Raw genomic sequence first — 22,305 nt, forward strand, 5'->3', positions numbered from 1 at the left:
AAAGACAAAGAGTCATGAGCCTAATTCCACGAGGCATTCTCTAGGTCTTACACTACATCGGTAAAGCTCCTTATCAAGGACTTTATTTGGCCACAAGGACATGGGAGCCCAGCTAACATAAAGGTTGCTTGGATATTCCCACCTAGCCCAAGTCTAGAGGAGGCTTAACGATCATAGACTCTGATTGCTAGAGCAAAGCCTTATCGGCCAAGCCCATTCTCAAAGGCCCTCTTCCAATTGAGCAACCTTGGAAGAAGTTTTTAATAAGGAGGCTTGAGTCCATCATACCCACACATGGAGGACCATGGCAGTCCGGTATTCATTGCATTTTTACAAGACAATGAAAGCATCCTTCCTTCTCAGAGGTGGCAAAACTTGATCAAGCACTTAATTACATCAATTAATAAATGAGCATAAACTGAAATGCACACATTACCTTATCAATCTTGAGCAATAGACACCTATTTGGTCCCAAAACTAGAGCCCCTATCACTATTTCTTTAACTTTGATTGCTAATGGACAATGTACACTGTCCGACTGGACTACTACCGGCGGGCAATCTGACTGCATCTGTTCGACTGGACTACCATCGGGCAATCTAACTGCATCTGCATATCTAGCTACTGACATGGCACTGACAAATGGCAAATCTACTCCGCGCACCTAAAACACTCTCAAATGACTGCCCGGTTGAAAAAACACATATGTATACAGACTAACTAAGGAAAATTCCTGTCCAGAGGATGAAAATCTCTAACACTTCTTGCCACCCTCAACCACCTCAAATGGAGCTTTGTGTATGGAACTATGCATTATATTATTATAAGCAAACTCAACTAAGGAAAAATACAGCTCCCACTATATATCGTGGTCTGAGACATAGCACCTCAAAAGATCTAACAATGTGCACTTTGCTTCCTCAAACTGACCATCTATCTACAGATCAATTTGCTTCCTCAGACTGACCATCTGTCTACAGATCGAAGGATGATGAGAATTTCAGAGTGGTACCCATATTCTCAAAAAAACCCTTCCAAAATAAATTGGTCATCCAAGAGTCTCAATCACTAATGATTGAGACTTTGCATGGGCTACTTCCAAGTTTTTTACCTAACGATCAATCTCAAAGATCTTATCCTTAGTCTACAAGATAGGCGGTATCTTCTTGCTACCCTCAACTACCTCAAATGGAGCTTTGTCAATGGAACTATGCACTGTATTATTATAAGTAAACTCAACTAAGGAAAAATACTGCTCCCACTATGTCTTGTGGTCTAAGACATAGCTTCTCAAAAGATCTAAAGATGTGCAATTTGCTTCCTCAAATTGACCATCTGTTTGTTATAGATGGAAGGATAATGAGAATTTCAATGTGGTACCCATATTCTCAAATAACCCCTTCCAAAAAAAACTGATCATCTGAGAGTCTCGATCAATGATGATCAACTCTGACATATCATGATACTTAAAGATCTGTTGCAAAAACAATCGTACCATATGATCAGCCTTTATTTTCTTCATCACCGAAATGAAATGGGCTTGTTTGCTAAACTTGCAAACGATAGTCCATATCCTATCATGCCTAGGAAACTCAAAAATAAAGTTTATTGGAATGCTTTGCCAAGGTCTATTTGGAATATCCAAAGGTTTCAACAACCCCAGCATCTTTTGTCTATCTTGCTTTATCTTTTAATATACAATACATGTCCTAACAAACTACTCTACATTATGTCTCAAAGCTAGTCCATAAAAGAAATGCCCTGCTATCTCGATTGTGGCATCAATACCTCTATGTCCAACATATGGAGGAGCATGACTTTCAATGATAACTCTAGACCTCAACTACTTCATAACACACAATCATCCATGCATCATCAAAAATCTCTCTCTTAGCACAAAGTACTTATACCTAAACCATACCAACAGCTGAAATTTGTGGCTTACATGACAGTGCATCAGCCAGGTTCTTTTTACCATCAATATGTACAATCTGAAAATGAAACATAGAGAGCAAATTTACCCATCTCATATGCTTTTCTAACAACTTTGCCTATGTCAAATAGTACCTCAAAGACATGATCTGTCTACACTGTAAAATCCGCCCCCAACGAATAATGTTTCCATGTAGAAAATGCGTGAATTACAACCAAGAGCTCTTTCTCATAGACTTGCAAATTCTTCTCTACACCATGGAGAATTTGGCTCTCATAATCCACAAGATGGTCATCTTGCATAAGAACAGCTCCAATGTTGTTACCAAAATCATCACACTAAACCACAAATGACTTTCTTAGATTGGGCAACACAAGCACAAGATTGAAGTCATCTTATTCTTTAACTTTTCAAATGCTGAAATTTCCACTACTATCCATCTGAATGGCACATCCTTCTTCTACAAGGTATACAATGGAGATGCAATCTTAACAAACCCATATACATACTTCCTGTAGTAAGAACATAAACCTAAGAAGCTACAAATCTCATGCACATTTCTCAAAAGTGGCCATGACCATATTGCCTCAACCTTTGCAAGGTCCGTGTGAATACTATCAACCGATACAATGTTTCAAAAAGTGGACTACATGCAAAAAGAAATCACTTTTTTTGTCATTGATAACCAACCTATGCTCACACAATTTATTGAACACAATATCCAAGTATCTTCTATACTCTACTTCATTCTTTGAATAGACAATCATGACATCAAAGAAAGTGTCCACAAATCCTCTATGTGGCTTGAAGATACGATCCATCATCCGATTGAAAGTGACAAAAGCATTCATAAGCCCAAAAGGCATAACAAGAAACTCATACAGCCCAAAACATATTCTAAAAGCTCTTTTAGGCATATCCTCTAGTCTAATGCGTATATGATGATACCCACTTTTCAAATCTATACAACTAAATATGACTGCCCCTTGCAATCTATATATAACATCATCGATCCGAGCAATCGAAAAGTGATTCTTTATTATGATCTTATTCAAAACAAGATAATCAATACACATGCACCATGAACCATCCTTTTTCTACACCAAAAGCATTGGAGAACAAAAAGGAGATGAGTTGAGTTGAATCAGCCCTTTTTCTAACAACTCATTCATCTAACTCATAATCTTCTCCTAGTAGCCTGCACTAACTTTGTGGATGGTTTATTCAAGGTTGTCTCCGTACATACAGATTGATCTGTACGGTAAGGTACGGTACGTATCCGTATGATTTAGTACGAAAAAATGGGCACTTTTTGGCCACTCTACTTTAAGTCTACAACTTTTTTTTTCTTTTTTCTTTCTTTCTTTCTTATTTCTTCCCAAAGTCTCTCTCTCTCTCTCTCTCTCTCTCTCTCTCTCTCTCTCAAGCTTCTCACATCCTCTTTTTCTCTCAAGCCTCTCTCTCTCTCTCTCTCTCTCTCTCTCTCTCTCTCTCTCTCTCTCTCTAGCCTCTTCCTCTCTAGTTGCACTAGTACCACGTACGAAAGGTTTGATGCTATACCATACTATAGGTACCGTACCTTACGTATTAGTACCATAAGGTACCAACTTAATGGATGCATCTTTCCCATTCGAACTGCACTTTGGAACGAGCTAAATGCTCCTTATATTAATATGATTCTCCCATGAGATTAGATTATTTGAGATTCAAACAATTTCTCTCAACCTTCTCTCTCTCAAGCCCACACTTCTCTTATTTGTATAATCATGCATGTATAATGTATCCAATCCTATCTATATAGTTATAAGTTATAGGTAGCGGTAGCGCATGTTGCGCATTCCGCATTAGGTTTTGGCATGTTACCCTCAAGTACTCATCTTATATGCTCTAATAGCATTGCTATTTAGACTTGAAATATCTATTCTATTATCTTTTGTCTAAAATAATCAAGTTATTTTTTTGTCGTACTAATATCGTACCGTACCTTATAAAATCTAAAGGTACCATTTAGTACCGTATTTTATCGTACTGTATCATATCGTATCTTTCGTACCTAACAACTGTGGGCTTATTAGATGGTCTACTTCCACAGATAAGATCTATGCCATAATCTTCAAGCCATTCAAGCAGTAGCTGCCCTGGAAGTGATTGAGAGAAGCTATCCACATAGATTTTCAAAAATGACATGCGATCCTTCTCTAACTCAAACATATTCCTAACATTCTCACTATCATCTTTATCCTTGGTAAAAACCAAGTACGTTGAAAGATGATTTTTCATTACTTTAAAAATGGTAGATAGAACAAGGATAGATTCTCCTTTCAACTTTACATCAAGTATGAGTGTCTTTCCCTTGTGTTGAATAGTAATTTCTTTTGCGTGAGAATGAATCGTTGCATGCATACGGTGATACCATGGCGTATCAAACAACACATCACAACCCTCAAGTAGAGCAATGAAGAACTCTTCGCTATCCACATATCCCTATATATACAACCGGTTACCATGTCAATAGAGATAAAGTTAACTCATGCGCCATTATCAAAGAAAATCGATGCATACTGATCACTAATTTTTCCCCATGCTTTGCACAACTCGATAGCATCATCATTGGGCTGATCATTAACAACATCAAGCACCAATCCCACTGATGTTTTGGGCTTCTGTTCCTAAGGACCTCCCTGATTTTTTTATTTTCCAACTTGCTGTCTATTGAGACAGCCCCTTGCAATGTGACCCTCTTGTTCACAAATAAAGCATTCATTTGCAACCATCAATTCTCTATGTTGCACCAATGTTGCAAGCCCTTTTTTGCTATTTTGGCCTCTTTTCAAGCTGATTTTCAGATCTGCCCCTTTTCTCAGCCATAAATAACTTTTTATTTGGCTTTTCCCTACTCTCTAAAAAGCCCAAATCCTTTCCACAACAAAGTATCTGCTGTAGCAACAATCTCTATGAGGTGAGACATGCTAGACACAGTGGATTTAATGCAAAAATCCCAGATTCCTTTGGGCAATCCACAAATATATTTTTCCACTTACTCATGAAGGGATACAAGACGCAATTCGATGCAAACATTTGCTTGAATTGTACCCACATTGACGATGCTCTACCTTGCATCAAAACAATGAACCACCACTCCAATGCATTTCCCTTCAAAAAAATAGCTACCTTTCAAATCTTCAAGAACTCCATGAAGTTTCCCCCTCAACAGGCAGCATCAAACTGAAGAATGAAAGTCAAAGTCTTCAACCTATCTTGTGCACCATTGAAGGACTCAAACTTCGCTGCTTTTCCTCCCTCATCATAGTCTTTTGCTGCCCCTTTGGCTGTTGAGTTGTCATATACTAGCTGTTGCAAAAAGGGTGCATTCGCTGAATTTACATAAAAACCAACACAAAAAGGAGCATTTGCATGACCAGCACTTATTCCTTGAGCTCCATAAGCATTTGGGGGTGCAAATGCATTACCAAACATGCTACTTTGTGCCCCAAGCATCAAGCCAATGCCGCCATACATAGGGTTTTGCACATTTCCAACCATACCCAAATACATTGGGCCTTGCATACCATGCATTGATTGCTGCATACCATAGGAATTTGTATCATACATTCCCATATGCGGTCCTTGTCCGACCATAACATGAAAAATCATGCTTCCACCAAAGTATCCTGGCTACCCCATCATAGCATGCGTACTTGGCTATCCAAAATCCATTGGATTGACACTTCCATGATTGCCTTACATTTGTATTCCTTGCTCCATAAGTACCAATTTTTTTGCTTCATTAGCATCTTTCAGAGCTTCAAGTAAAAGCTTCTGTATTTCCTCCAATGCACCTTGTTTTCCCGAAGGTGTAGAAGATGACTTCTTCTTGCCCTTGCTATCCTTCTTCAAAGCATTCAAAAATCAAGTAATAAAATTGAGGATCCTTTGCCGATTCAACAAAGAAATTTGTTGAGTGACAGAACGGGTGTTCCCTGTTTCTATAGGAAAATGGCATCTACAAATTGAAGTCTTCTATAGCTCGTACCTCACTTCTTCTTACTTCTCAGACACAGTCCAAGCTATGGCATGCTCGGTTTGGCCACCTGAACTATAAGTACCTTTGGAAGGCGTCACGAGGATCATTTGTCTAAGGTTTGCCGAACATAGTGGTGAGCCATCAGCCATGTGTCTCTTGCATTCATGGGAAACTGCATCGAGATGCCATTCCCATCAAAGCTTCGAGGCGGTCTACTTCACCTATGGAGCTTGTATCTACGGATCGTGTGGCCCGATGAGGACCGAGTCCCTGAAGGGGAGCTTGTACTTCATGTTGATCGTAGATCACTACAGCAGGATGACATGGGCCTATTTCTTGACATTGAAGTCAGAGGCTTTCTCCCACTTCAAGGATTGGCTTCTCTTTGAGGAGAATCGATCTGGCCGACGCCCGAAGACCATGCGCTCAGACAAGGGTGGTGAATTTGTGTCTAATGAGTTTGCTCGTTTTTGTGCAAATAGGGGTATTCACCAGGAGTTTGCTAACACTAACACTCCTCAAGAGTGGCATTTTGAAGCGGAAGAATCAAAGTGTGATCGAGATGGCACGCACCACGATGGAGCACTGACAGACACCTCAGTTTTTGTGGGCCGAGACAGTGGCTACCGCAATTCACATCCTCAATCGATCTCCTACTTCGGCCATTGACAGGATGACACCTTTTGAGACTTACTTTGGGACTAAGCCTGATCCCTCTTATTTCTGAATCTTTGGGTGTGACACCTATGTGCACATTTCAAAGACGCATCGAGACACGTTCAAGACGGCTTCTCAACAATAGGTTTTTGTTGGCTACAGCTCCCAATCCCAAGGCTATCGTCTGTTTAATCCCTTCAAGTGGCATGTCTACACGAGCCGAGATGTACGGTTCGTGGAAGTTCCGGCCACAAAGGGGGGTGAGGAGCACCCCATCCTTGGAGATCCAAGGGAGAGTTGGGCTCCCAAGACAGTTTCTTTGGAGCCAAAGCCTCTTGATGGAGATTCTTCTTCTGATTCAGAGCCTTCTCTTGCACCGGCCACCCCAGTGAAGCTTTCGTCCATGGATTTTCCGGAGTCTTCAACAAATGCAGAGCGATAGGTCCGGCCTCCCCCTCGGTGGGCCCATGACACACTGAGATTCAGGATGGAGGGGATCCCTAAGGAGTGGGAACCGCAAGGATGAACCACGGAGGTCACGAAGGAACCAAGCACATTCTACGGAGCTTGTTTACTCTAACTATTATTTGATGACACGTGTTATGCAGGATCGAGGGTCCACTTCAGTGAAGGAAGCTTTACAGTCTGACCATTGGCGGCAAGCTATGAAAGCTGAGGTGGAGGCTATTAAGAGGAATGGCACTCCGTCTCTTGTGCCTCATCCCTCTCACAAGAAGGTGATTGGCATCAAGTGGGTCTTCAAGCCCAAGTACCTTAGCAATAGTTCTTTGGATAAGCATAAGGCTTGCCTTGTTGCTAAAGGTTTTGCTCAGCGCCCAAGCATTGACTTCCATGATACCTTTGCCCCCATTGCTCGTATGGTGACTATTCGGGCTGTTCTTGCCTTGGCTGGCCATAGGAGATGGCCTGTCTATCAGTTGGATGTGAAGTCGGCTTTTCTCAATGGTGACTTGTAGGAAGAGATCTATGTTGGCTTTGGATCCTTGGATGGAAAGGTTTACAGGTTGAAGAAGGCCTTGTATGGCCTCAAACAGGCTCCGTGTGCATGGAACGAGAAGATTAACTCGTTTCTTCAGTCAAAGTTGGGATATCGACGCTCCATGGCCGATCCGTAGCTTTATGTGCACACTTCCGAGGTTGATCGTGTGTTGTTTGTGTTGCATGTTGATGATTTGATTCTGACAAGGGATCATGCACAGAAAGTCCAAGAGACCAAGACAACTTTACATCAGACGTTCAAGATGACGGATTTGAAGCTTCTTCGTTTCTTCTTAGGTCACAAGATTTATCAAAGTCAGAGGGGGATTTTTATCTCTCAGCACTGATACATTCAAGAGCTCTTGGTGACTTTTGAGATGGAGACTTGTCGGCCCATTTCTACTCTCCTATGGATCCGAACTGGAACGCCACTTCACACTCTGATTCTCCCTTGACAAATGCTTCACGCTACCGTCAGTTGATTGGATCCTTGATTTGGCTACTCAACACTCGTATTGATCTTTGTTTTGCTGTGGGTCTTTTGGCAAGGTTCATGAGTGAATCCAAACAAGTGCATTGGCAGGCTGCCCTGAGGATACTTCGGTATTTGAGAGGGACCTCTGACTTAGGGATTTCTTATCCAGCAGGTACAAATGCTTCCGACCTTGTTCTTGCAAGTTGGAGCAACTCAAATTGGGTTGGTGATGTGGACCACCGACAATCTACTACAGGTTACTGTTTTACCTTGGGTACAGGTGTTATCTCTTGGAGTAGCAAGAAGCAGCCCGCGGTAGTCCTTTCTTCTACTGAGACGGAGTATCGGGCCATGTCTTCCACCGCATGTGAGGTTGTGTGGCTTCGAAAATTGTTGGAGCAGCTTGGCTGCCCTCAACCTCATCCTACTCTTCTGCCTTGGTTCAGAATCTTATATTCCATGCCCGGATGAAGCACATTGAGATCCAGTATCACTTCATTCGAGAGAAGCTTCTGGATGGGATCATTGATGTGGAGTATTGCAAGACAAAGGATAATCTTGCGGATCTGTTCATGAAGGCGCTTCCCCAAGCTCTTCTTCGAAGGCATGCCAAATCCCTCAGTCTTTTGACCTGTCCAAGATCTGAGAGGGGGTATTAACAAGTCATTCCCTGGCCACGTCAGCAGTATGGACAGCAAAGGTGCCACGTCAGCAGTGCAGGTCACAGTAGGAGCCACGTTAGCTACCACGTGGCAGCAGACTGTGCAATCGAACAATTTTATTATTATTTTATGCAATCGATTGCATTTAATGCAACCGACCTGGTGCTAGGCACTATTCTTTTCCGGCTATTTATAGTCAATTGGTGGCACACTCTCATACAGTCCAATCTGACATCTGACAGAGTTGGCCTGCTGAGATTGACAGCATACGGACTGACGGAGATCGAGGATCTCAAGGCGGAGACACACGCATCTATTTACTCTGTATTCGTAAATATTTCTGCACTCCTACACAGCATACTGCACCGCAGATTTTCTGTGTTTCAGTCTCCTCTCTCTCTCTTCTCTCTGTGTTCACACTCTCAATCTTTGTCCTATGCTTTCACATCGCTACACTCTGACAAGAAACTAACCCCCGAACTCCATCCCATTTCTCGAAAATTGAAGCAAAGAGCATAAGCGAAAGAGTGTGTTGTACTCTAACGGATCTCGAGATGCAGCAGTCAATCCCCAAAGGTATCATACAGCAGCAAGTGCAGCTCAAGAAGGCTGAATCAATGACTAACCAGCAACAGACAATGGAATTCTATCACAAATAAGCAAGCAACAGTTGCAGCACCGAAATGCAACAATAAAAGAGGACATGGCAGCAATATGGCAAGGCTACACATCAAAATACAAATGTGGAGGCAATTGTCAGTTGTAGATAATACCTCCTAATGATGAAATGCAAGCTAGAAGGGCTCCTACAGCTGTAAACACCGTCAATTTGAGTACCAAGTGATGAGGACATGCTAGAAAAGGTCGACAACAGCAAAACACAGTCAATTGACTGGAGCAAACAGACTAGTAGCAATTATCAACAGCAAATGGAGGACTGAATGCAAGCACCAAATGGTAAACAACAATGGTGCATAGCTACTGAGATATCCTCCATAAAAGGGGTATGAACAGCAAGAAGAAGGCACCTACAAGCTACAAAAACCAAATTGAGGTTGAGTGGTGGGCAATCTATCTATTTGTAGATGGCTAGGTCCTCTCAAATTAGGGTTTGGCTTATGGGACACAAACACTCTCTAGGATTGCATTTCTTTTTATGAAAGTTTCTATAATTTTATTAATTCAGCTTGTTTTGGGGCTATTTTAAGTGGCTAATCAACATACAATGCAGTATTAGCTTAACAAACACCATGATGAGAGCAACCAACCCCTCCCCCTTGGTAGGAGTTTAGAAACAAACCGTAAGCACAAGCACCTGAAACAAATATAATAATCAAATGGAATTGATCTTTTCAAAATTTAAAAATTAGGGTTTTCTTTAAAACCCTAATTTCTACATATCAAGACGACAAATTGATTTCTTCTTTCATGCTTTGATTTGATCAAGCTGAGTAGTGAGTTCTTCTTGGATGAAGCATCTACTAAGATATTAGATATAGCATATGGGTAAAATTCCACCTATAGAGCTTGTGGAAGAGAAAAAAGAGACCTCCAATATAAATAGGTGTAAGGCTTGGTGCTCAAATATGGAAAGAGAAAGCTAGAAAATACGAGTGTCTTCTGAAAATGACAAGTGCAAAGACACTTGTCACTTTCAAACAACACGAGTACTATCTAGATGCCACATGTCAATTTTCTAGAAAAAGAAGCTTTCAAATATTCTATTCTAAAAATATCTCAACTAGTTGAGATTCAAGAATTTGTTATAGTTAGTGAAGATAAAATTGTTCCCTACAAAACTTTAAAACTTTTGATGCAAACAAAATTTCCATCACAATGACTTTCAACAAATACTAGCCTCCTAAAATCTAAAAGTTACCAAATTTGGATTCAAAAAAACTTCATTGTAAGGGTTCACTAGTTTATGGTTTGTTCTTTAATTATGAGCATCTAGTTTCACTTTTTGAAACAACTCATTATGTGGGCTTCAATTTCGCCGTTTTATGGTTTGTTCCTTGATTACAAGTGAAAGGTCTTAGTCATTTGGACTTCCTAGTCAATTTAACCATCCAGCTAAACTTTTAGTCGTCTTGGGCATCTTGTCCATGATAACCGTATTGTAAATATAAGGCATTATGGCCATTACCCACCCTTGAATGAAAAGACGAACATTTAGCCATATTTTTAAATTCTCAAAAAAGTATACAAATCACATTTCAAGCTCTATAGGGCATTCTAATCATTGGCCACGAGCATCAAACAAATATGAATAATTAAGCCAATACATTTTTGTTGATGTATAAAAGATTGGTTACATCTAGTGAGGGAGATATCATCGACAAGGAGATAGGCTTCAAGGGGTACTGCTTTGGTGACGAAAGTGGAAACATCTCTTTTCGCATTCTCACATGATGCCAAGCTTTCTTATTAAGGCTCGGAAGTCAACTTAGAGCACCTAGCTTTGACACCATCTAAAGAAATGTTTGAGCAAACAAAGAGAGAGACAATCTATGACAATAATGGAGCACAATCTATAGAATGCTTTGTTCAAAATGAATGAATATGATATAACTGGTACCTCAAACCTCCATGCCTGGATGACATGAATTGAGAGTGGTATCAAAGATACAAAGAACAGCTCCAAAAATGCGTTGTACTCAAGACGGATCCTAAAATGCCGTAGTAGCAATCCACCAAGTTTAGATGATATGTTAATATTCGGGCCAGCAAAATGCAAGTGCGCTTGCTGTGTAAGCAATTCAAGATGCAGAGGGATAATAATGCTAGCAAGCTGTCCACAAGCCATCTAGGAATTGTTAGTCAAATTTGGTTGGAACTTTTCAATCTACTACAAATAGTTAACCTATCTACTTACAAAGGTCACATTGCTGACAAATCTTAATGCATCAATTCATAAGGTTGGCCATCCTTTTTGAAGCAACAATACAGCTTGAAAAAATGACTTGTGCCCAACCAATAACTTGTAGCTAAGCCATAATCAGCTCATTGAAGCACATCCATTCCTAGATGGTCTAGGGTATAAAAGTCACATACTCAGGCCCAAACCCATGTGTGACTTGTAGAAGCAGTTAAACTCAGCTTCGCAACACCATGTGCCCCTCGAACATTCAAGTGTTTGGTATGCGGCTGGAAGAAAGAAGCGAGGTAGGGGAAGGAGTGACCCAAGGACTGCCATTGAAAGATAATTCGAGCATGTTATAGTAACCCTTGAGGGAAAAGAACTTGTGCATTGGGCAAATCATTTGAGTTGCCCAAGCTAGGCTGCTCACACTCCAAAAGGGATGACTTCACAATAATAATGTACCAAAACTATGATTTGATTCTTGTTGTCTTAGATATAGGTAGACAATGAGAAAGTACACTTTTTCATGACTGCCCAGATTTCCAATGCATGCACAAGTATACCATATCCAAACTTTGCTTGGGCTACTACAATTGGAACCATCAAATCTTGAGGCTTAGTTTCCACATTGGAGGATGACAAGCGACATTAGAGTACAATACACAAATTGAGATATAGTTTAAGATGGAACACAAATTTGGGCATACTTGTATTGCCCTATAGACCAATTTAGCAAAGGCATGACTCAATTTGACTTGATTTCATCAAAAGCAATTCTTCACATTCGAATTTCATGAAAAAGAACTCATTGCAAAGGTTGTGTTGTTCGTATATGTAAACAAGTGCATTCCATTATTTGAGCACCTATAACAAAAGAATGAACTTCCCCTGTTTAAGTTCAAAAATGTAGTGTACCTTCCATGTCAAATCCAAGTACTCGAAGCGTAGCTAGCCCATCCAAGTCCAATTTCAAGGAGTGATGAGAAATTTGCACCCTTGATATCTTATCAATGAAAACCTCACACCTTATTACTTGACCAGTTAAAGTATCTGTGGCATAGACAGATGTCACCTTGCGCCCATCATATGGGGCAATTGATGTGATAACAGCACTATTTGAACAGATTTCAGTGCCATTATACTCAGCTTTCACATGAATAACGTCACGATGGTCCCAACTCCTGATAAAGTAAATTTTTGAATGAGATTAAAGTTGAGAAAGACAAGCTTTGAAGAGGTGTATAAAACAAATGCATGGTGCAAAGAGTTTCAAGTAGGGGTCTTTGCGCACTAGCTGTCTGCATGTGAGCATGTCCGATGCATTGATGCATCGACTGCTCGTGAATGCGTCCAGGTGAATGCAATAATGTGAGCATAACAATCTCTCTCTCTCTCTCTCTCTCTCTCTCTCTCTCTCTCTCTCTCTCTCTCTCTCTCTCTCTCTCTCTCTCTCTCTCTCTCTCTCTCTCTCTCTCTCTCTCTCTCTCTCTCTCTCTCTCTCTCTCTCTCTGTGCGCAGCCATGCACGAGGGGGTGTGTGTGTGTGTGTGTGTGTGTGTGTGTGTGTGTGTGTGTGTGTGTGTGTGTGTGTGTGTGTGTGTGTGTGTGTGAAGGAATCCCATCAGCAGAAGCAATGTATACCACTGTGCCCGAGCAATCTTTAACTGGCATCGGTGCACACGAGAATTCCTGTGTACGTGAAACCATGCACCTTCAATGAAGATGAAGAGATGAATAAAGGATCAAAGCAAACCAGGAGAAGCATCCGCCGGAGCCCTGAAGCCGAAACCGGACCGGACGAGTTGTCTTGGGAGGAAGTAAGACATTCAGCGTGTTGATGTGAGGGCCGTCAGGGACTGCAGACACTGATAGAATACAGCCATGCGACCAAAGGAAGGCCAAAATGAAGAGGTAGGGCACCCAGAAGCCCAGAGCGAACACCTGCGCGTGCATGCTTCTGGGGCCGAGGACAAGACTGGTATGAGCTGAGGTGAGACGGAGTGATGGCAGGCACTCGCTGGCTGCGTATGCGGTTGAACATATAGAATAGAGAATACTAAGAAGCTAGACTAGTTCCCTCTGGCGGGAACCGAACAAGGAGGACGTTCCTTCTTCTCGTCCCCCCTCGTTTCATTCCCACGCGACATGGGGCTGCCAAGGCAGGGGCTCTAAGGTTTTGGTGGGGTTTCAAATCACACACACTCTTGAACACTCGCCACCAAGCCATGAGAGAAGGGTCGCACCCGCGTGACCCTCCGTTTAATCGCACTCGCTTGGTCAAAACAGCTAGCTCAATTGAGGGCAAGGAGTCCAAACTGCCTTTGTTTGACATGCTTGTCGAACAAACCAGCTGTTGCATCTAGCTTTATTATTAATATTCATTGCATTGGTAACCAATGGGCCAATCTCGTTCAACCTTTAGAGGTTCCACAAACTCTCAATCCATGCATTTTCATCCGCCCTCTATTGCATGATGACTCTAATTCAAGCCCTTGGTTTTTTGAGAACGCTATACTAGAAAGTGTCAACAAGAGACCCCTAATCTCTCTCTCTCTCTCTCTCTCTCTCTCTCTCTCTCTCTCTCTCTCTCTCTCTCTCTCTCTCTCTCTCTCTCTCTCTCTATATATATATATATATATATGGAAAATTAGATGCCACATCATGGACAATTTTGGTCCCCAATTACACACCAAATGGCATAATGTGAAAGGTTTTTTTAAATAGAAAAATATGGCTATTTTGATTGGTTGGGTGCAATCCCATATGAGACTCGACATCTCTTTATGAATGGGGGCTTGGGTAGGGGGAACTCCCTATCCTGAATAGTCTATCATTAGCTGGTTACAACAAGTTAGAAGTTGGTCATGTCCTGGCTTGGTGTATCAATGCAATAGTGTCCACCATCAACCAATCCACTATTTCATTGGTTCCTTTTTCCTCCCTTCCACATTTGGAGGCCTGTGTGTAATGAGCTCTGTCCTATAAAGGGAAGGTCATCTATTACTAATGCAACTTTTAAATCATCGATGAAGACTCTCATAAAAGATATTAAGTATGGACGAAATGTCTTATATGCAACTCCCTAAAATTCTAGGGGTCCATTCTTGAGACCAAAATTCATTCCAATATAAGCAATGTCTCTTTTTCTACTCATTATAATATCTCCTACAAAAGAAAGTTTGGAAATGTTGCATTCCTTTTAATGGAAAGCTTTTGCCCAACTCCTGACATGAATCTAATAAGTACTCTAGATCTCACTCAAATCACATTTGTGCTAATTTTATGATTTTCAAAACTAGAAAATTAATTTTGCGATCAAATTCGGCAATTTTGTAACTAAAAGGGGACCTCAATGTATGCACTCGATTGGCAAGCCATTTTGTAAATTTGTAATATTAGCCACTGTCTATATTCTCTTGTAACTTATTTGTCATAGTAATGTTACATTAGCCCTCTAATAAAAACCTATATTCAAATTAAAATAACAAATTAGCTTGATATGCACATATCTATAATAGCCTTTGTACAAATGTTACATTTGCTGCCCTCTAATAAAAAACTATATTCAAATTAAAATAACAACCTTAATTGACATTCACATATTTGTGTATTATAACAATAGAAATTTAATGTTAGGAGTTTGACTCGTCCCTAATGAATGCATTGTGATTTCTTAAGGAAGATTTTCAATCCCCTCTATGGTTATGAAGAGCCAATGGCAAGGGGAGAGAGATGAATGGAGGGAAACTTGATACAAGAAAGAAGGGGACAAGGAGCAACATTCAAAAGGACATTCATCACCACATCTTTCGAAGTAATGGCTCTATTCTAAAAGTCATCACTATTGTTAAGTTGTTTTCTTAGCTTGTCTTTATGAGTAGGCAAAAATAAGGGACCACTTGTGTGTAATGCTTGGAATTGAGATTAGCCATAACCCTTCAAGTCCCATCCAACAAGAAAGGATCACCAACCAAGCATAATAAAAACTACAGTGCCCACAGTCCGCATCAACTGTGATAGTCAATAAATCATTCAAATCCCATCTAGCAACAAGGCTAGCCACATTTCTCATCCACTGCTATATCAATCCTCACCATCAAAAATGCCCTTTGCTCCTTCCACCTTATAACTTAAAATTCGCTAGGTTTAAATCAACTTGCCAACCACTACTAAAGTTGATCATGTCTATGAATGGTATACATAGACATCACTAGTTGCATGCTTTATATATCATCATTTAAGATATATTCTACCAATATACATGCATTAGATCACACATGTGCACATGTACACTCTCGTGCACTTACTTAATGATTGTCAATGTGTGCATTGATTTCACAAGCCATTTTGTCAATGAGGACATTTGAGTAGCTACCATGTGCTCATGGTCCTCTCATTCGATTTGTTTTTGTGCATGTGTCTTTGTATGTTAGTTAGCAAGTCTCATCATTTGATGGGTTTTCATGAGCATTTACACTTAGCTTTGAACTATTGTATTGTACACTATATGTGGCCATTATTTTTGCACATTGATGTAGTAGATTTTCTTCACATATTGTTTTTCATACAAAGGTATGAGCTAGAATGCAACTACTGTTTTGGTGTATTATACTAGCATTGACACCCGTGATCTTAGACTGCTAGATCTTGCAATGTGGTTTGCTTTCAATCCTCCATTTTTATATCACGATTAGTTCAACTCTATACTCTTTTACCATGTGTTATCCCTACATCATATGGTAGCTTTTTTTAGCATTTTTTGCAATTGTTTAGCAATTCACCCATTGATAGTCCACTTAAGCAATCATGCCATATATGATCTAAGAGATTGTGTAACTATCATGTATTATCTTTAAAGATTCTATAACTATCATGTATTATCTTTCAACTTGCATATAAATACAATTAATTTTATTATGTTATTGACCATGCGATATATGCTAGGGTGGTTCAAGGAGCACATTTATGGGTTTTATGGCATTTTTTCCTACTAACTATGTCTATTTCTTGTTCATGTGCATATTGCATTTGGGTGATCCATATTATTATGATGGATTTTATAGTTCTATGCATGATTTTCTTATTTCTAGAGAGGACAAAAAGATATTTCCAATGCAAATAAAAGGAGTGGAAGGGAATTTTGAGGAGGACATGATTTGAATAGAGGTTAGTGGGTTATTTATTCAAGTGGAACATTAATATGCATGCCTATAGGTTGGCATAACTAGCAATTGAAACGAGAGTTAGTAAAATGACATTTTGATTTTGTGTGATGTCAATTCCTGTACTTCTTTTCTTTTTCACTTTGATGCACTACAAATTCAAAAACTACCTTGATGTTTGAGGATTTGTTCATGGCACTTGCAAAAAGAAAGGTGAGTGGTAGGAGAAAGAATTGTGCAACCTAACTTGTGAAGAAAATTGGGAAGGTCTTACTTGATAAGAGATAGTGTTTAGTCCCATACAAAGATTATTGGGAGGAGATACACAAAGTAGAAAGGCTATTTGTATTTGGAGCTTGAACATGGCATGTTAAATGACAAGCTCACGGACTCAAGTTTGCATTGATTTAGAGGTACATGTGCATGGCTTCAAGGGCACATTACACACGAGCAAGGACCCAAAACCCAACTATAGCTCTTAGACTGAATTTAGAGGCCATGGAATTTGTTACAAAACCCTCTTCAAAGATATAACTCCTTTGAGAATTTAGAATGAAAGCACTAACAAAAAGTACAATTCATTTGAGATTTAAAATCTAGACAAAGTAGCCCACACTTATATGTGTGATGGAGAGGTCTTAGCAAGTGCATGTACATGGCTAGTGTTTAGTTTCAATAACAAATTTATAGTTAAAAATATTCAATGACACAATGGTGTCAATGCGAGGCAACCCTATCGTTGAATTGGCTAGGGAGGACTCTAAACATGACCCACAATATGAAAAAATGATAAAGGAGATCCTAGAAAAGGACAAAGTCCCAAACTCAAAGTTAAATACCAAGAGTACTCTGTCTATGAAGGCCTAGTCTACTTCAGGACAAGATTATGTTTTCCTTTGAGCCAAAGACTTAAACAACGGATACTTTGGGAAGCACATGATTCCCCTTTCTTTGGTCATCCAGGATATGCCAAGACCCTCAACATGGTCAGGAAGAGCTATCATTGGGAAAGACTTAAGGGTGAGCATGGAGTGCAAAGAGATAAGTACCCTTAGCCCTTGAATTAGATACATGTACATGTATACTAAAGAATAAGGACCAAGGCAACAATGGCATTTGATTGGCATTGTTGAAGGATATTTGTGTCAAAACAATGTTCTCCAAGGTTTGATGATCTTGTTATTGTTGAAGAAATGAAGCTCGAGGAGTATTTGACCAAGATTAATGAGTTTTTTAGAATCTCTCATCCACTTTCATTAAAGAAGTGAATACAACATGAGTTGGGTTAGCAACGTACTAGGAGAAGAGGGACATGATATAGTCTTAAGTTCAAATGATCAAGGAAAAGGGGACCCACACATGCTTTCTCCATGTGGGTCTCTTGCTAGAGGGATTGTAGGGTGGGTCTAGGTGATAGTCTTTGATTTGCTTGCATGTTTTGAGTATTATTGATTGGGGAGATTATGCCACTTGAGTCACGGCTATTTTTTGGTAAAGCAAATGGATCCATTGATAGTTGTGATCACAACTCAAAGCAATAAGAAGTCATTGAATCGCTCCTAGCATCATTATTTCCTCTCTTGTATTTGTTTCTAAGATATATGAGTTGACTAGTTAATGAGATTTTAAGGCATACATCCAACGTAGATGTTAGGCTTTACAAGATGATATATCACCTCCAACCTCTCTTTCTCTTTGTTTCATATTTACTATTTAAATAGAAGATAACCCTAATGCTTGTTATTCTAATGCTTTTAGCCTAATGGCTTGGCTTGGATGCTTTCTCCAAAGCCACCAAGAGAAATAGCCTTTTGAGTACTAAGAATCATAATAACTTTACTAAATACTAGAACACCTTTCAAGTACACATACATACACACACCCAGTGTGGCTGGACTTGGATTCTCCAAAAGTTCCTATGTGATTCTCCATTTTTGGGGATGATTAGGATGCTTGGGTTCTTAGGCCACTTTTTGGTTATTCATTGTTCTCTTTTGTTTTGACTCATTGGCCTTGGTTTCTTCTTTATATCATATTGCTTTCTCTTCACCAAGTCTCTACTCCCTTTGTTGCTAGCCTTTGCACTGGGTCATGGCTTTGGTTGGCCATCTTACTTATCTGTTGGGCCTCAATGTCCAAAAGTTGCATTAATTATCACTCTTAGCAGTCTCATATGTATAAATTTTGTAGCATAGTCCATGATGCAGCTTGTTCGAAACTTGAATTACCTACTAAGCAATAGTTTTCCAATATTCACAAGGTTAGGCAATACATAAAGTAAGATAGGCATGTTCTTTTATTTCTATGATCATTGTTATATTGCGCTTCCCTACTAATAGTGAGTAAGGCTTTCCCTGGTATGAGCCGATTTTTCACAACTTAAAGCACTTCTCTATTGTCCTTCTATTTCTATGGTCATTGTTATCTTGCACTTCCCTAATAGTAAGGCTTGTCCCTATATGAGCCGATTTTGGTAGCTTAAAGCACTAATTCAAGATGGGTCTATCTTAATCCATGCTTCTAGGTTAGTTGTTATGATCAGCACATTTATCCATGAGAGCATCCAATGACTTCTCTTAAATTTAGTTAGTTATAGTGTTGCATTTAGTGCTGGTAGTGATATTAATACATGTCTATGTAAACAATAAAAAATGCAAATGAGTTCATGCAAAGGAAGCTACATGCAAAAAAGGCACCAAAAGGAGAAAGAGAAGCTAGATGTGTAACCCAAAAGAAGCACAAGCAGCATGGAGAAGATATTATATTTCACAAACTTCATTTTCTTGTCTCTTCTCCATTACCATAGCTTGAGCTCATGCGCTTATAAGTGAGTGTTAATGAGCTTACAAGTGTGAGAACTTCCCCTAGCTTTTTCTTAAGTGTTTTTTTGCTTGCTTGCATATTTGTGCTGAAGGGATTAAAATAGTGTCAAGACAAGCTACAAAGCTTGCATCATAGAACAAAAGAATGTCAAACCTTCTCTTCACACCATCCAAAATATAATGACAATGATCAAGGTACTAGTGAGTGATTGAGCTTTCAATATTTATTATTACAAAGATCAAGGTACTAGTGAGTACTAATTGAGCTTTCGATATTTATTATTGCAAGGATTGAGGTACCAGTGAGTGCTAAATTGACTTTCAATATCTCTTATTTCTTCTAGGTTGCATGCTCGAGGGAAGAGCAAGAAGCGAGTTTTTTTTGGCAACCCCTCTATTCTTATTCCACATAGTTCACTTATTCCAACCTTAGATGTATCCGCCACCGCCACCGCCACCGCTACCGCCGCCGCCACCGACGCCGCCACTGTCACCACCACTGCCATCATCACTAGCTCTACCACCACCTTCACTCACTCATACACACACACACACACACTCTCTCTCTCTCTCTCTCTCTCTCTCTCTCTCTCTCTCTCTCACACACACACACACACAATACTCTCTCTCCCATGTGGCTTAAAAATTTTCTGGCAACTCTCTCCTATAACACCACAATACTACCTTTAAACTTCTATATTAATAGCTTTGGATCTTTATCAAAACACATATACATACTCACTCACTCACACACACACACACACTCTCTCTCTCTCTCTCTATGTGTGTGTGTGGCTCCAAAAAATTGTTTTTAACTTTCTCTTACAATACTACATTTGGGCCTTTCCTATACATTAATAATTTTGGATCTTCAATACACACACACACACTCTCTCTCTCTCTTTCTCTCTCTCTCTCTCTCTCTCTCTCTCTCTCTCTCTCTCTCTCTCTCTCTCTGTGTGCATGGGTTAAAATAATTATAGCAACTCTCTCTTATAATAATATAATACTACCTTTAGGCTTCTCTTACATTAATAACTTTTTTGGACTTTTATCAAAATATACATACGCATTCTCTCTCTCTCTCTCTCTCTCTCCAACTTAGATAAAATTCCTCTATTTAAAAGTTTTTAGCCTGAGTACAATTAGACTAAGAAGTCACATTTTGATTATAATTTCAATAGTATAAAACTTTTTTAAATAATTGATAAGGTCTTTATTTTTTCAAATACACAATGCAAAAGACAATAGCCATTGTACATTATGTTAATTATTAGTTTTCTATGTTAGAAGAAAAAAGTTTCCTAAAAGAGAGGACTTTTCCTTGTTCATAAGGTCCAAACTTTTCAATATAGTTCATTCAAAAAGTCTCAATTTACTATGTCTCACATTAAAACATATCATAAATATACACATAATTTGATCTTCCTAGCTAATAATTATTTTTTATCTCTTCTGTCTCCTCAAACATTATTTAAAAACTTTTTTCTCCTCTTCTCTCTCATAAAAGTTAGTTTTATATATATATATATATATATATATATAGAGAGAGAGAGAGAGAGAGAGAGAGAGAGACAGAGAGAGATTATGTGACTTGCTTTGACTTTTTTTTTGTCGAAAAGGGGGTTGCTAGCAACTTGTTAAGAAGAGGATTGCTTGCAACCCCCTTTTTGAGATGAATTTTTTTTTTCGCTGAACAAGGCAACCCCTTCTTTGCGATTTTTTTTTTCACAAGTCCTCTCTAAATTTTTCTTTCATTGAACATGGAGCTATCAACAACCTTCCTACTCAAAAATTTTCATAAGTCCCCTTAGAGAGATGGAGGCAACTTCTAAATTTATTTCACCGAGAAAGGTTATCGGCAACCCCTATCTGGTGACAAAAAATTTCATGTCCCCTTAGAGAGATGATGTAGGGGAGTTGTGATTCGAAGCGCTCTCTCTCTCTCTCTCTCTCTCTCTCTCCGAGAAAGGGTTGCTAGCAACCCCTGGGCAAAAAAAAAAATCACGTCCCCTTAGAGAGATGATGATAAAGTCACATAATCTCTCTCTCTCTCTCTCTCTCTCTCTCTCTCTCTCTCTCTCTATGCGTGGCTTAAAACAATTATAGCAACTCTCTCCTATAATAATATAAAACTACCTTTGGGTTTCTCTTACATTAATAACTTTGGATCTTTATCAAAATATACATACACATTCTCTCTCTCTCTCTCTCTCTCTCTCTCTCTCTCTCTCTCTCTCTCTCTCTCCAACTTAGATCAAATTCCTCCATTTAAAAGTTTTTAGCCCAAGTACAATTAGACTAAGAAGTCACATTTTGATTATAATTTCAATAGTATAAAACTTTTTTAAATCTTTGATAAGGTCTTTATTTTTTCAAATACACGATGCAAAAGACAATAGCCATTGTACGGTATGTTAATTATTAGTTTTCTATGTTAAAAGAAAAAAGTTTCCTAAAAGAGAGGAATTTTTCTTGTTCATAAGGTTCAAACTTTTCAATATAGTTCATTCAAAAAGTCTCAATTTACTATATCTCACATTAAAACATATTATAAATATACACATAATTTGATCTTCCTAGCTAATAATTATTTTTTATCTATTCTCTCTCATCAAACATTATTTTAAAACTTTTTTATCCTCTTCTCTCTCATAAAAGTTATATATATATATATATATATATATATATATATATATATATAGTCCT

General features: G+C 39.1%; 1 protein-coding gene across 4 annotated transcripts in view; it reads right to left on the reverse strand.

Annotated features, from left to right (window-relative positions):
- The window catches only part of EMB3012 (embryo defective 3012), a 184,440-nt gene extending 170,670 nt beyond the window's left edge, over positions 1–13,770 (reverse strand). For 3 of the 4 annotated variants that reach the window (XM_087699842.1, XM_087699844.1, XM_087699846.1), the window contains exons 1-2: positions 13,366–13,770; positions 12,529–12,794 (exon numbers count right to left, since the gene is read on the reverse strand). In XM_087699842.1, the coding sequence (XP_087555968.1) occupies positions 12,529–12,794; positions 13,366–13,565 (466 nt within the window). In that variant the 5' untranslated portion in view covers positions 13,566–13,770. Of the gene's footprint in view, positions 1–12,528; positions 12,795–13,365 lie in introns of those variants that run through there. The other variant, XM_087699845.1, reaches the window with a different exon arrangement.
- Positions 13,771–22,305: the final 8,535 nt, after the last annotated feature.

Source organism: Lygodium microphyllum, chromosome 19 (assembly GCF_053477565.2).
Source record: "Lygodium microphyllum isolate KBCC chromosome 19, Lygodium_microphyllum_v1.1.10, whole genome shotgun sequence".
Lineage (NCBI taxonomy): Eukaryota > Viridiplantae > Streptophyta > Polypodiopsida > Schizaeales > Lygodiaceae > Lygodium > Lygodium microphyllum.